The 15058-nt window shown below is 40.2% G+C and overlaps 1 protein-coding gene across 1 annotated transcript in view; it reads left to right on the forward strand.

Annotated features, from left to right (window-relative positions):
- Positions 1–2748: 2748 nt before the first annotated feature.
- USP40 (ubiquitin specific peptidase 40) overlaps positions 2749–15058 on the forward strand; it is a gene marked incomplete at its 3' end in the record, with an annotated part of 23732 nt that continues 11422 nt past the window's right edge. The window contains exons 1-10 of the mRNA XM_009866687.1: positions 2749–2981; positions 3527–3594; positions 4564–4677; positions 5231–5395; positions 5964–6110; positions 10461–10604; positions 11532–11660; positions 12163–12264; positions 12606–12713; positions 14433–14754. Of these exons, the coding sequence (XP_009864989.1) occupies positions 2753–2981; positions 3527–3594; positions 4564–4677; positions 5231–5395; positions 5964–6110; positions 10461–10604; positions 11532–11660; positions 12163–12264; positions 12606–12713; positions 14433–14754 (1528 nt within the window). The remainder of the gene's footprint in view (positions 2982–3526; positions 3595–4563; positions 4678–5230; positions 5396–5963; positions 6111–10460; positions 10605–11531; positions 11661–12162; positions 12265–12605; positions 12714–14432; positions 14755–15058) is intronic.

The raw sequence follows: 15058 nt of genomic DNA on the forward strand, positions 1-15058 counted from the left end.
GATGCCTCATCCCTGGAAGTCACAGAATCACATTCACGTGAATAGAATCATAGGTTCACGTTTATAGAATCATAAGTTCACGTTGGAAGGGACCTTGAAGATCATCTAGTTCCAGCCCCCCTGAAGCGTTCAAGGCCCGGTTGGACGGGGCTTTGAACAACCTGGTTTAGTGGGAGGTGTCCCTGCGCTTGGCAGGGAGGTTAGAACTAGGTGATCTTTACTGTCCCTTCCAACCCAAACCACTCTGTGATTCTGTGAGACCATACTGCTGGAGGGTGTAGGCACGGGCTGGTTTTTATAGGAGGTGCACTGGCGAAGGATGAGAGATGCTAGACCCAAGTTACAGCATGGGAAGTTTCCATCAGAGATAATGAGTATAGAGGCTTAGAGGACTTTGGGGGTCTGCTTTCATGGAATTATTCCAGCTTGAGCAGGGCAAAGTGCTAATAAGCAATATGCACTAAGATGGCCCTGCTTTGTGAGGGTGTTGGACTGGGAACATCCAGAGATTCATTCTAATCTATATGACTGTATGATTTTTAAGGGAAGGAAACTGCTAGCTGCAGTGAGGAACCAGAAATAAGGAGTGGGGGAGGATTTGGCACTGTCCTGCTGAGTGGTGGGTGGATACAGCAGACTGTCAGTAAGATGATAGCTGTCTCCTAGATATGCACCTTTTTATGGTGAACAAGTCTTTTGGTAGGAAGCTGTTGTGCATTCACATAAGGAAAATAGGAAGAGTCATAGGAAGTGTTCAGGGCCAGGTTGGATGATGCTTTGAGCAACGTGGTCTATTGGGAAGTGACCCTGCCCCTGGCAGGGAGTTGGAACTAGATGATTTTTAAGGTCCCTTCCAACTCAAACCATTCTGTGATTCTATGAAATGCTAAAGTGTAGCATGAAGTGCAGCAGACCTTCTGCAAAAATGAATGAAGGCTGTAAGACAATTTGGGAACAGTGCTAAACTTAGTAATTGTCTTGAAGCATGAGAGGCAAGACCTTTACAGACTTTTTAAATCTTTTTTTTACAGTCCAGGTGCAAAAGCTGCATTCAGAGAAGAAAAACCTAAAGCAAAGAGATCAGAATGATTTTTTCTTGTCTGTGTTCATTAAGAAGTATTGCCAGCCATGTTATTTTACTTTGGGAGGGCTTTGTAAGGGGATATCTATTGTACGAAGTGCTGAAGCGTTATAGAACAAGCAGAATGAACACTGTCATGTTGCTTCATAGTCAGCTGCTCTGATCATAGCCTTTTGCCTGAAAGCTCCTCGGCTCTGGGAGGGGCTAAAATGGGCTTAGTGTAATGCTATTTCATAAAAAATGTTTTAGGAGGTGCCTGATAAACTAGCAGTTGGTTGAATGAGGAGTTTCCAGCTACACTGGGATTTTCAAAAGGCATTTAACAAAGTCTGCTACTGAAGGCTCCTAAAGAAATGAAGCTGACACAGGAGAAGAAAATTGTTGCCTGATAAATAATTACCGAAAAGATAGGAAAGGAAAGATCAGCTGTCACAGAGGAGAGTGGAATGGAGTTTCTTTGTATTTTTGCTAGAGCCTGTGTTCAGCATATTGTAAACTATCAAATAAACAGTTAATGCTGAGGTGATTAATTCTTCTCGTAAAGACAAGTGCCATCAGTCAGCTTTAAAGTCTTTATGCTAAAAGGCAGCTGAATGAACCAAGAGCAGGTAATACTCATTGTAGGCAAGTCCAAACAGGTGTAGCATGAGGCACAGAGGGTCACAGCTTTATGGTCATATATATACACACATATATTTCTGTAAAGTCCATATATAGTGATGGGACTTGAAGAAACAAACAGGAGTGAGGCCTTGGAGTAGTAATAAACGTTGCTTAAAAGTAGTTTAGTGCTCAGCAGTTGTACAAAAAGACAACAAACCAGAACGTTGTTATTTCACTATAGAAGGCCATGGTTTGTGCACAGCTTGAATATTTTTAGGCAGCTCTGATCTCAGAAACGGATTTCTGAGTAGTTTAGAAGGAGAAGTTTAAGAGATTCAGAGGAGGTAGATAAGGATACTAAACAAAGGGGAGCTAACTTTGGGAGTCCTGGTACATGGTAATCATAGACTGGCCTAGGCTGGAAGGGACCTTAGAGATCATCTAGTCCAACCTCCCTGGCACGGGCAGGGACGCCTCTCAACTAGATCAGGCAACACATGGGGACTGAACGGGTCTCGAGGCTTCCAAAAAGGACTGAAAAAAATTCCATAAAAAGAAATTAGTTGCCAGTGAGTTTCTGACTCAAATATCTGGAATCAGTGATAGTATTTTCATAAAATACTGCGGTATTTTTGACTACTATGCTCTTCTCATCTGAACTGCACGATACCAGAGACAGGTTATTTGCGCACATGTTTTTGTTGTGAAACAGTGCAGGGATTTTGATGAGTTTGAGAAGTTTTCCTGCGGGAAACTGGGTAACTTGGGTGCTGGTTAATTATGGATGTTCAGAAGGGCCTGTTTATTTTGCTGTATGTTTTTATTGATGTAAATTTGATTGTAGTTAAAAGTCTATTCAGGCTTGTGCTAACATAAACCCTTATAATTGACTCTTTTTTGTTGTATTAGTGCACACTTTTGTACATCGCTGATGACTCTTTTTTAGAATTAACAGAATAAGTTGAAAAGTTATGAACAAATTCTTTGATCAGGGCTGAAAGGTTCATCTTGGAAGATGAGAGGGGAGTGGATTCAATTGCATATTTTTTATAATAAACAGATAATTTCATGTTTTTAAAGGACTGTTTTGCCTTCACAATGTTTGGGGACTTATTTGAAGAGGATTTTTCCTTTATTTCAAACAATCATTGTGGAAAAGGGAAGAAATCAAAGCCCAGAGATTCTGAGCCTCCAGCTCCCAGGGATTTCACCAACCTAAGTGGTATAAAAAATCAGGGTGGGACCTGCTATCTCAATTCCCTTCTGCAGACTTTGCTTTTCACACCGGAATTTAGAGGTAACGTGTTCAAAATCTTCTTACAATGATGTTGGAATTGATATTTTACAATGACTTGCATTTCTAGTTATTTGTTAAAGAAATACCACGGCACAGATTGCTTTCAGGAGCAGTTTACTCCAGTACACTTCAAATAAGTTGTTACAGAATACTCAGAGCTATTAGTCTGTAAAGTTAATATTGTCACCTCTGCACAAAAATGTAAGTATGGTAAACATTAGCTTTTCTCACAGGCAGACAGTTAACAATTTGTGTGACTAATAGAGGTTATTGTTCTCTATAAAGTGTCATTTATTTATTTGTTAAACTGCAACCATTACACTTTCCGGAAAATATTTTGCCCTTTAAACACCTTCAAGCTTGGTTATGCTTTATTGTTACAGTTTGAACCAGTTGCAAGGATGAACAATGTTCAGAAATGTTGTTTAATGTCTTTTATTTACAAAAAAAGGATAGAATCGTAGTGTGTGACAGTTAAAATACAAGAAAACTTTAAAGAGGGGATATTGTGTTTTTTAAAGAGGTGTTTTTCTTTACAATTACAGAGGCACTGTTCTCTCTAGGACCTGAAGAACTTGGGACTTTGGATGATAGCAGTAAACCAGATGCAAAGGTATTTAAAATCATCGTGTCGTTAATCATTGCCCGATGTTGATTCAGAAGAATATGTTCCAATTTGCATGAAACTTCTTAGGAGAATTTGCAAGAAACTTCTTATGAAGGAAAGCCTGGTTTGATACTGACTGATAGTTTGGTTGGCCCATACTCAGTTTTTTGTGTGGTTGTAAGTTTTTGGTGCTGTAAGCTTTTGCTTCAGAAGTAAGATACTGAGCCTGTTTCTGCTGAAATTGATAGCACAGATCATTTTGTCTTCGAGGGGAGCAGGAACAATCTCAAAATCTGTAGTGCCTTTTTAAAAAAATATTTTTCTCTTCTGTAATTGAAGCTACAGTGCTTCGATTTATTGGTCACCATGAAAGAACAAGTAACTGTGTGCAGCCTTGTTGAGTGCATTGAGGCTCTCTGGAGGTTTAATGGCTCACCTATGCACTAGGTGGTATGGGACTGAAGTGTAAGATGTGTTTAAAAATACTCTAAAATTGACTGCAGAATTTCATTCCTTAGTTCTTGGGTTAAAGTGGCATAACTGGTTGCTTGGAAGTTTTTTTTCCTTTAAGTCAAAGATAAATATAGCTAGCTGATCAAGCCTGTCGATGTTAACCATCCTTCCTGTTCCGTTCCTCCCTGCCACCATCCAGCCTTTACTGAGCAAGGAGTAGCACGTGTTAAATCTGTGTGTCACGCTGTCTTGTAGCCAAGTTCTTAGGGTTTAGTGTTGTTAAAAATATCAGAGAAAGCTGTCCTTTTTCTACGATGGCAATGATTTTGTTTTAATCCCTACAGTTTTACTTTATCACAAAATGTATGTTCCGTGACTGTGTTTGAGTAAGGTGAGGCACTGCAGATGAAAGGCATAGACAGTAGTGGTTTGTTACAAGTCTTGTAATAAATAATTTTTTTATTGTAAATGATTGTTTTGAAGACTCTGATCTGTTGGGTATATTTCATTTCTTATTTCTAGGTTCGAATAATTCCATTACAACTTCAACGGTTATTTGCTCAGCTTCTGCTCTTAGACCAGCAGGCTGCGTCTACAACAGACCTCACTGAGAGCTTTGGATGGAACAGCCATGAGGTACAAACCACCCTCAGTGACACAATCATTGATAAACTTTTGCCTGAATGAAGGAGATTTTTTTTTAATTCTGGCATTTAAGAATTACCTTAAAATACTTCAAGCTGTGGAGGTAGCACTGCGTTGGGTCAGCTGTTGTATCTCTACATGAAATACAGGCCAATTGTTTACTGCAAGCAACAGAATTAAATTGTTCTGTTAGATACAATTTCGGTAGTTTTTCCTTTGTTTTTACAGGAATGATTTTCCAGAAGTAATTTGAGTTCTTGTCCTCAAATGCTTAGGTTCTTACCTAAATTGAACTGTGTAACTTATCGTAGAGTTTAGTCTAAGTCTACCCAAGTAAAAGTGTTTTATGCGGGTTATAGTTTGTGTAATACTTGGAGAGCAGTAACTAAGGAATAACAGATAATAATATAGTGACTTACTGCTCAAGGTAGTAAAAGTATGGGTAGTCATTAAGGCAGCTGTCACAATATGTTGTTTTTAAGCAATAAGCAAAGCAGAATACACTATTTCTTCAAATCTGTCTTATTTTTTTTTTATCATGCAGGAAATGAGGCAGCACGATGTGCAAGAATTAAATCGGATTCTGTTCAGTGCTTTGGAAACTTCCCTTGTGGGGACTTCGGGTCATGACCTGATTAACCGATTGTACCATGGGATTGTTGTCAACCAGATTGTTTGTAAAGAATGCAAAAATATCAGCGAGAGACAGGTAAAGCCAGATGATTTCCCAGGCTAGGTTTCTGTTCAGTATGTTTAAGATACTTTAAATGTTTGGGGTTTGGTTTTGTTTGTTTGTTTGTTTGTTTTTTTAACTCCAAAAATAATGACATCTTTCTTGAGTGTAACTGGCCTTGTTGAATATAAGTAGTGTGTGTTGGTTAGGGTGCTGCAGACCTGAAAACATGAAATGATGTACGACTTTGTTGTTAAGTCTTGGCTGGCATTTTCTAAACCACCTCCATCAGGCTGTGACTCAGAGGTAAAAAGACAAGTGTTACTGCATGTTATGAATTGGCAAGCGTTGCCTTTAGTAGATGTAGTTAACAGAGAGTTGAATGGGTGGGATAAAAACAGTAAAACATATCTTTACAGTCTTTTGTGCTCTTTAAAAAAAGTGATTTTGTTTGGTTTTAATTAATTTGTCTTCTGTGGATGTATGTGGGGTTGTTTGCCCCATCAGCAATGAAAGTCTGTTTTGGTGAATGGGATGAATAACTTTCTACTGAACCATGAAATTGCACCACTTACTACCTTATTTTTCTGTTGTCTCTGCATAGGAAGATTTCTTAGACCTCACAGTGGCAGTGAAAGGTGTTGCTAGCTTGGAGGAGGCCCTGTGGAACATGTATGTAGAAGAAGAATACTTTGAAAATGAGAACTTATACCGATGTGGAGCCTGTGATAAACTTGTTGAAGCTTCAAAGGTAACGTCTTGGTGGATTTTAGCATTCTCTTTGCTAACAAGCACTTTGTTTACATTGCTATGTCTACCCTCTAACTCAGACATAAAAAAATCCTTGCCTGCAATCAGACAGAGGATGTCAAAAATCTGACTTCTTTTTTTTAAACCCCATCAACTATGTCAAGAAGAGCTCGTGTGACTCATATCTTGACTTGATTATTGTTGCAGAATTTAACATAGCCAGTGGTGAATGGGATGGCATGTGGTTTCGAGAATATTGCCTCATTCACACACCTCCTAAAGCCACTTGGCTATAGGCATTTCAGCGGATAGGCTAAAAGAAAAGCTGTGTCATAAAATAAAAATAAACAGATCCATGTAATAAAGAAAACTGTGAAAATTCTCTCACCAAAGACCCAAGAGGGAGAGCAAAATAATGAATGGCGGTTGCTCTGCACAGGGAAATGGCATCTGTTGATCCAGGTATTGCGTTGTTTGCCTGATGCCAAATACATCCTTGCAGTGATAAGTCAACCCCTTAGTAGATGTTTTCAATATATTCTGTAGTGCTAGAGCCTTCAGATGAGTAAGAACGTGTTCATGCAGGGAACCATCCAGCTGTTCTAATGTGAAAGACACTGGCTATGTTTTCACCATGTGTGCCTGTGCTGTTCCCATCTGCCACTTTACTTCTGGTTCAGCAACCGCCACTTTTTGTGTTCTCTTGGCAAGGTTTTGAACCAGTGGCCACATGCTGAGTTAGTGGCTTCCAGCCGTGGACGCCACCAGGAGTTTCTGTCTATCAGGACTGAAAGGAGAAGGATAAAAATCTAGGTGGAGCAAAGCTGCAAAGTCAGGTTCCTGTGGGCAGAATATGGACTGTGGAAGAGTCTTCTCCTTCAGGCTGAGCTTGAAGATTCTTCTGAAGGAAGCACCTTGGTTTATCTGTTGAGTTCTGCTCCTTTGTCTTAATCTCCTAGTTAATGATTTGCTTTGATCTGTACTCAGCTATGCGTGAAAACCGTTGGGTTTGAGTTGCTTTTTAAATAATGACTTGTCAAGCCAAATGGCAGTGACCCTGTTCCTGTGCTGAGTCATTGGAGTTCCTCAGCGTTCAACAGAGAACTGTTGACATTAAGCCTGTGATGTTTATTGAGGGTGATCCCCAGGGACATGCAGACTCCTTTGTTTGGCCTGGTTCCCTGCCTTCACCCTGGGCACCTTGGGTGACTCCAGAGCAGACTCCTCCAGAGGAGTTGTGTGTGTGACCCTGAGGGCTTTGGCCGGTGACACAAGTTACTGTCTGTATGCCAGTGCAGCCTGCAGCATCCTTGTGCTGACACCTTGTCCCTGCTTGTTCGGTTTATGACAGTTTGGACTGTTTTCCCCAACACAGTAATTGAATGTAAGACTTTTTATTTGTCTTCTCAACTATCTTTTTAGCCAGGGAGGGGCAACCCAGTGAGAGCTTTATGAGAACTGTAGGTATTTTAAATTGCATTTTTCTGGAATGATACAAATCAGTGTTTGGTTTTCTACTTTCACATCGCAAGTTTTTTTAAAAAGTTGCTCATTTTTTCTGTTATTCGCACTGTTTTTCTGTAAAGGGAGAACACAGATAGGCAGCTGTTAGTGCACTCTGACGTTCTGTTATTTTCACAACAGCAATGCCCTTTGTGGTCACTCTGTTCTGCAGCAGGATGAGTGCAATCCAAACTTTACAGCACCCTTAATGTGGAAAGGAGTGAACTGGGTGGACAGGCAAGCTGAGGACAGATGAAGTTAATATGTGACTAGGGAGTTCAGGAACTTTTGCCAGTGCCTCAGATGGCTTGTTCATAAGGGCTTGTTTGAGTTAAACTCTGCTGGGTTCAAGGGAGTGCGATATAAGAATTGCTTACCTCTCAGTTCATGCAAGGAGAGAGTAGGAACACTGAAATTGGGTAAGAAGCCACGTAGCTGGGGCATGCCTGGTATGAATGGACAACCCCAAAAGAGAGGGGCTGTGCTAGAAAGCTGCAGAATGTTGTGTCAGCATGACTGTTCCTTGTGGCTCTGTGGGCCTGCTAGCACTTGGTCACAGCAAACCCTAGTGAGAGTCAACGCTGACAGCAAGTGAGGTGCTAGATAGGTCACTCTAGGCTTGGTGGCAACATCAGGAAGGCAGCTGCCAAACAGTGCGACCCCGCACCCAGCCTGTTCTGAAGACAAGATGATCCATACCTACCCATTCTGTTCTTCCTGTCAGTGCTCTATGGGTCTTTGAATGTTATTCTTCTCCCTTTTTCATCTTAGCCTCTAGAGATACTTGTAGTTGAAGAACCTCGCATTCCAGAACTTTGTCAAATTTTGTGAAAACTTGTCAAACTTGTAAAAAGATCCAAAATTCTTTGTGCCCCTAAGCTCTGCAACGTAGTCTTCGCAACTGATGCAAATGGAATACCTAATTTAGGAGATTTCTTAAACCTTATGTGTGTTTCTGGGAGACTCTGTGTTGAGGTTCTGCAAATGGAGAGTTGGCTGAATACGTTAGAGAGGCTCAGAAGTGTGCCCGTTGAATCTACGCTTACACTCAGAGGTGCTGCAAGACGGTTGGTTTTACTTCACGCCAGGGTTCCTGACGTGCTCGTCCATCAAGTTCTTTGATCTTGATTAATGACTCTTCCTTATTGGAATGGATTAGGTTGGCTTTCCTGCCAAGGTCCTCTGTATAAATGAGGAAGGTTTTAACTATTCCTTGGTTGTTCTGTGGCTGTCTGTAGGGTCTTCTGGGATACACCTACCCCTTGCTGCTCAAGAGCAGCATCGTCATCTTTACCCTAGTCCACAGATCTTGGGCAAGGCCCTTTTCTTCAAGCAACCTGGCAAGTATTAAGCAAAATGTCACTGTGATGTATTCTGCTGAGTACTGTGTCCAGTTCCGGACTCCCTGGTTGAAGAAGGACAGGGAATTGCGGGAGAGGGTACAGAGAAGGGCTTCAAAGATGATTTCTTATGAAGAAAGACTGAGGGACTTGGGGTCTTATCAGCGCTTTTAAATACTTATAGGAAGGCTGTCAGGAAGATGGGGCCAGTCTTTTTTCACTGGTGGCAAGGACAAGAGCTCATGGGCACAGACTTGAACATAGGAAGTTCCATCTGAACATGAGGAGAAACTTCTTTGTTTTGAGGGTGGCAGAGCACTGGAACAGGCTGCCCAGAGAGGTGATGGACTCTGTCTCTGGAGGTACTCAAAACCTGCCTGGATGCCATCCTGTGCAACCTGCTTTAGGTGATCCTGCTCTGGCAGGGAGGTTGGACTAGATGATCTCTAGAGGTCCCTTCCAACCCCGAACATTCTGCGACATTTTTCAGACCATTTCTGCTGCATTCAGAGGCAGCCCAGCAGTCACTCAGCAGCAGGCTGCAAAATACATGTGGGAGTGATCTGTTTTTCTGGACAACATACATCTGTTGGAGCTAGTTATGTTACAAATAGGATCATTTCTGGCTTCCACACTTGGAAACGCTGTGCCTGCATGAGCCCTGACCTACACTTGGGGTCACACAACCCCAAAGAACTGGAAAACTCCTCAGAGGTCACTGGAGTAAACCTCAAGTGATGTACAAATGCTGCATTTGGAGAAGATGACCAGGAAGGGCCAGAAGAGTAATAGCCCCAGCCTCAGTTGAAGTCCTTTCCTTGCAGCAGAAGCAACCTTGTAGGGTATGTTTGTAGTTTGAGCTTCATTTGTAACTTTTTTTTTTTAATTTTATTTTTTTCTTGTGTGTGGTGTCAGTGCCTGCACCAGATGCTGAGCACCCCGTTTTTCATCTGGGAGTGGTAGATCTACTGTGGAAGCTGTGTTGCTCTTCTGCAGCACCTGCTGGTCAGCAGCCTTTGAGGGTTTATGGTTTTTCTGGTCTGTGTGGGACTGGTGGTCGCAGCTGCTCTGCAAGGGGCTGAGAGCAAAGTTGCTGGGAAGATGCTGTGTAGCTTGACTTCACACATAAGCACAAACCCAGGGGTTTGAAGCAGTTGTTTCTTAACATAAAATTAGGAAAATCCCCTCCCAAAGAACATGAGGGCTGTGGAAATGTATTTACTGACTAGAATTTCAGCAATGTCTGTAGCAGGATAAAGGATGGAACTGGCGATCACCATTCACTGAAGGTGTAGGGCTTAACAGAAGGGAAGAATCTTGATTGCTTTTACAATGTTTAGTTGGTAGAGAAATAGAGAATTTAGGGATGGCATTTAAAAAGCTATGACACTGGTCATGTCTGCCTGGTTGTAGCAAAGCTTTGTTGGAAAATGAAGAGTTGACCATAGCACAGTGGAAACTGTTCTGTTATAACCGTGTGCTTACAATATTTTAAAATCATTTTGCAGTCCGCTAAACTACGCAAGTTGCCGCCCTTTCTCACCATTTCCCTCCTGAGATTTAACTTCGACTTTGAGAAGTGTGAACGGTACAAGGAAACGAGCTGCTATACATTCCCTATCCAGATAAATCTGAGGCCTTTTTGTGAGCAGGTTTGTACTATTACATTTGGTAAAGTTTCTGTATACTCAGCAGAGAACCGTTATCTCGAGGACAAGTTATCTTTTATTTTGCATTTTGTTAGGGCAAGGTATGTGAGAGACTTTGTGGGGTTCTACTCTGTCATCAATTCCAATTTTTCACAATTCCAGTTTGTTTCTGAAAAAACACTTTCTAAGTGGGAAATAACTTGTAGCTTATATCGGGTAAAAGGTATAATAATGACCTGAAACTTGATCTGACCTTTGTTTGAAAGGAAGATTATCACCTGGAAACAGAAATTGATATTTGTGTTGTCATTGTCTGATAACATCATGTATAAATTTAGCTATATATGTTTTATGTGCCTGTAGTTATTTTATTTTTGTTAGGAATTTGTCTTTGCATTCCTATGCATGTTATTTTGATTATAAACTGAGCTATAGCAGTGCATGACGACAGTTTTGGATCCTTGAAATATATAAAGAATATACTCAATAGCAGCACTCTTATTGAAAATTACATTTCTCTCAGTGAAATATTGCAGTGCAAACTGTTTGCATTTGAGGAAGTCTTTTTTTTCAGTTGCTTTGTGTATATAAGTGTGTGGCATTTTTTTTTCTCTCTAGTCTTTTAAACAAAATAAGCCTGGTTATGAACAAGCAGGTTGAGCTGTTCTGTTATTTGCGTCACTGTTTCATTATTTGAAATTTTGAATTGCTAATACTGCTTTACAAGTTGCTTAATAAGCCTGTGCCTTGCCTTGTGGTTTGTGTCGGTCCATGCTTGGGTTCCTCAGCACTGAAAAGCCGTTTCAGTCTCTACGCGTGTGAATGCACGCTGAGAGATACCTGCAGCTGTGCTGATGGTGTAAAACTGTCCTTGTGTGAAAGACTTGCTGATATATATTATTGTTACTATTATTGTTTTTCTTTTTAAAGACTGAAATGGATGATTCAGAGTACATGTATGAGCTCTTCTCTGTTATTATACATAAAGGTGGCTGCTATGGAGGACACTATCATGTTTATATCAGAGATGTGGATGAATTAGGAAACTGGCAAATACAAGTAAGTCCTAGAAGTTTTTCTTCCTTACTTTTTAGATGTGTCTCATTTTTCAGAAAAGTATTAAGAGCTAGTGGGTGAAATGTACATCTGAGTTAACATTTTAGTGAGGCATTTGGTCTCTTATCTCTTTCAGAAGCCTCGTTTTCCACAGTTCGCGATCTCTATCAAGATTTTGTAGCCAATTTTAGCTGAACTGTCTCACAGTAGGGGGTTCACTTCTTTCCCAAATGAGTTAATATCTTTGCACCAGACTAGCACAGTCATTGTAGTGGACGTATCTGGCTGTTTGTAAATCACACAAATGCTTTTTCTGCTAATAAAAGCCTAATGGTGGCTATTCTGTATGGCAATATACAATCGGTATAGGGTGGCGGAGGCAATTTAGGAGAATTTCCTTTACTCTTCTGAATTGTGGGTGCTAATATTAGCACAGGTTATAATCAAAATACGCCATTTGTGTGTGAAACAACAGTAGTTGAGTCTCTTATTTTTCTTATGCCAGGAAGAAGAGGATAGGCTGATTGAAGATAAGGCTGTAAGAGATACAGAAAATGCCGAAGTAGAAGAAAATCCATTGGCAGTGTTGAAAGGGATTTTATCAGAGGTATGGTATGTAAGGAGTTTATTGCTTTGATTTTGCTGTTAGGGAACTAGAAAAAGGGATAATGTATGCATGAGTGGGCAGTTTTAAGTCTACAGAACTTTTCTGAGCTTACTGTGAAGCATATAAAACTTATAACTTAACCTGACTTTAATAGTGGCTCTTCATAAAAATAATCATCTCTTTTTGAGTATTTAAGTGTCTCACCAAAGCTGTTGCAAAAGATGATGTTATATTGGCTTATTAACAAACAGGAATGATTTCAGCACATCAGAATTGGCTTCCTTGTGTTGATCCCTTGACTTTTGTACTCGTCGTTATGCTACTTTTTAATTTCTCTGTAGGACGAAACAAAGCAAATTCCTGTGGATCAATTAGGGCAGAAATTATTGGAGAAAAAAAGGGTGTCCTGGAATAAGAAATACCGAAAACAATATGGACCATTACGAAAGGTAACATGTATATATGTTAGTTTGTTATTTAGTGTTGAGATAACTGTTGAATAGTCAGTAGGATGGCAGTGGGAAATACTGGCACTTGGACTAGCAAGGTAGAGCATGTGCAAGAGAGGTTTGTAAGGTAAATTAGTAAACTGGAGGACAAGATTTTCAAGGGATTGTCTGCCTGAAAGCTTATGTCTTTTTTTTTTCCATCTGTATGATTGTCCTATATAATAATTAACTTTGCCTGCTGCACCTTGTTTCACTGGTGCCTGTGGATGAAACTGCAACAACACTAATAGAAGGATTCATGAGAATTAAAGTAATGTAATAGTTCCTCACAGCCACAACAGAAATGAGGTTTTGAAAATGTATGCCACTTTCTAGTTGATTGGGGTATGTGCATAAAACAAGATTTTACTGGAAGTATCAATATTTGTCCATTAGTTACTGTTTTTTCAAACACTTTAGCATTTATTTTATAGATATGTGGGAAATTAATGTTTGACTGTTTTTTGAATAGTACTAACAGAATCACAGATTATTTAAATGTAGTTGTGAAATCTGGATGCAAGTCTTCTGCAGAGGTAGATGCTTTTCTGACTTGGGTGAGGAAGTGGTAGAAACAAGTTGTGAGCAACCCAGTATGAACAGTTACAAAGTCTGAGTGCTGCTGTCACTATTACCCAAGCTGCCTTTTTCACAAGTGCAGGATCTATACTAAAAGCACATTGATCAGTGCAATACTTGCCTTACTGAAATAACTGTAAATTGGTTTTCACTTTTTGAAGTATCAAATGAGTTTTTGGTTAAGACTGAAACCGAAATTCAGATTTTGGGGAGTTGATTTTGTTTTGTGATTTGTTGTGGTGGTTTGTGATTTTTTTTTTTTTTGTTAGCTTTTTTCTTTTTTTTTCCTTTGGAGGGTTTGGGTTCTTTTTTTAGTTTTATGGGAGGGATTAGAGGGTGGCTGGTGACCATCACCCACCTCTCCCTATCCTTCAAGAGCCACAATTTTGTTTTGTGTAATTTGGACATAAAGCATGTTTGGAGTATCTGCGTACTGCTAAAATGAAAGTAGAGAACAAAGTGGATAAACTGGGTGAAACAACGAGAAGGTTTTAAGTTCCTGAGATGCTACAATGGGCAGTGTTAATTTGGGTGAGGTACAACTCCACAGATCAGAATTGAGCTCAGATCCTTGTCTGGTAAATACAGAAGGGAGCAATTCTGCAGAGATTAGGAAGCAGAAAGAGGGCTAAACTAGTTGGGATGGTATTCTGTGTCTCTGATAAAGCAGAAACTTTTTGATTGACTATAGAGCATCACTCCCTGTGCTGCCTCTCCAGGGAGAGAGAGTGTGTGCACTTGTGAGAAGTGCTTTAAAAGGACTACAGGATCTCAAGCAGTCCTTGAAATTCAGAAGTTATTCTCATTTAATTTAGTGATGCATGTATGCTGAAAACAGTTATTTTCCAATTTCTTGCATAATAGTTTTTAGAAACAAAACCAGCAACAGCATATAAAAGATCAGGCAGAGAAGTGGTGGCAGGAAGATGAGATTTTTTTCTTTTTAAACTGAGGAAATACATAAGGAAGCATCATAAAACTTAAGTCTGAAGAGATAGGGTTTGTGCATCAACTTGAGACTAAATCAGGTGAAGTAACTAATGCAGTCTGCTTTATTCTAAACTGGATATCTTCTTCATCATGTCCTTGTGTTCTTTTTAGTATTTGCAGAATCATCCTCAGATATTTCAGTTCAGTCCTGATGGTCTTAAGGTCGGTCTGAAGGAAAACCACAAACTCGCGTTTAAGTCAAATTCTGGAGGACGAGATCTCCAAAGCGTGCCTCGGAAGAATGATGTCAGGTGCAATTCAGAGAAAAAGCTCACAAGCCTAAAAGACAATTCTGCTGGTTGCCATTGGTTCGACTTGAACGATTCAAAAGTCCAGCCAATCGAGGAGAAGGATATTGAGAAACAGTTTCAGGGTAAAGAGAGTGCCTACATGCTGTTCTATCGGAAATCTCAGTTAAAAAGGCCTCCTGAAGGTACACAAAGCTCATCTTGATATTCTGGGGGCTTCCTTCCTTGGCAGTTTGTTTTCTGGAGGGCAAAGGCTGTTGGGCATTTCTGTCCCTTCTAGGAATTGAAGGTGCAATTTTCTTTCTAGCGCTCATTTGCAAAAAGAGTTAACTAAAATACACAGAGGTTACCTTCAGGGGAGTAGTGAGCAGTTAATTGGTTATACCTGACACTAACTTTTTGCTACTATGCTTCACAAGAACTGCCAGAACATCTGCTGAAACAAGTACATGTTGCTAATGGCATTCAGGTATCGATTTCCTTTAGGGA

The sequence above is a fragment of the Apaloderma vittatum genome, unplaced genomic scaffold (genome assembly GCF_000703405.1).
Source record: "Apaloderma vittatum isolate BGI_N311 unplaced genomic scaffold, ASM70340v1 scaffold17323, whole genome shotgun sequence".
Taxonomy (NCBI): Eukaryota; Metazoa; Chordata; class Aves; order Trogoniformes; family Trogonidae; genus Apaloderma; species Apaloderma vittatum.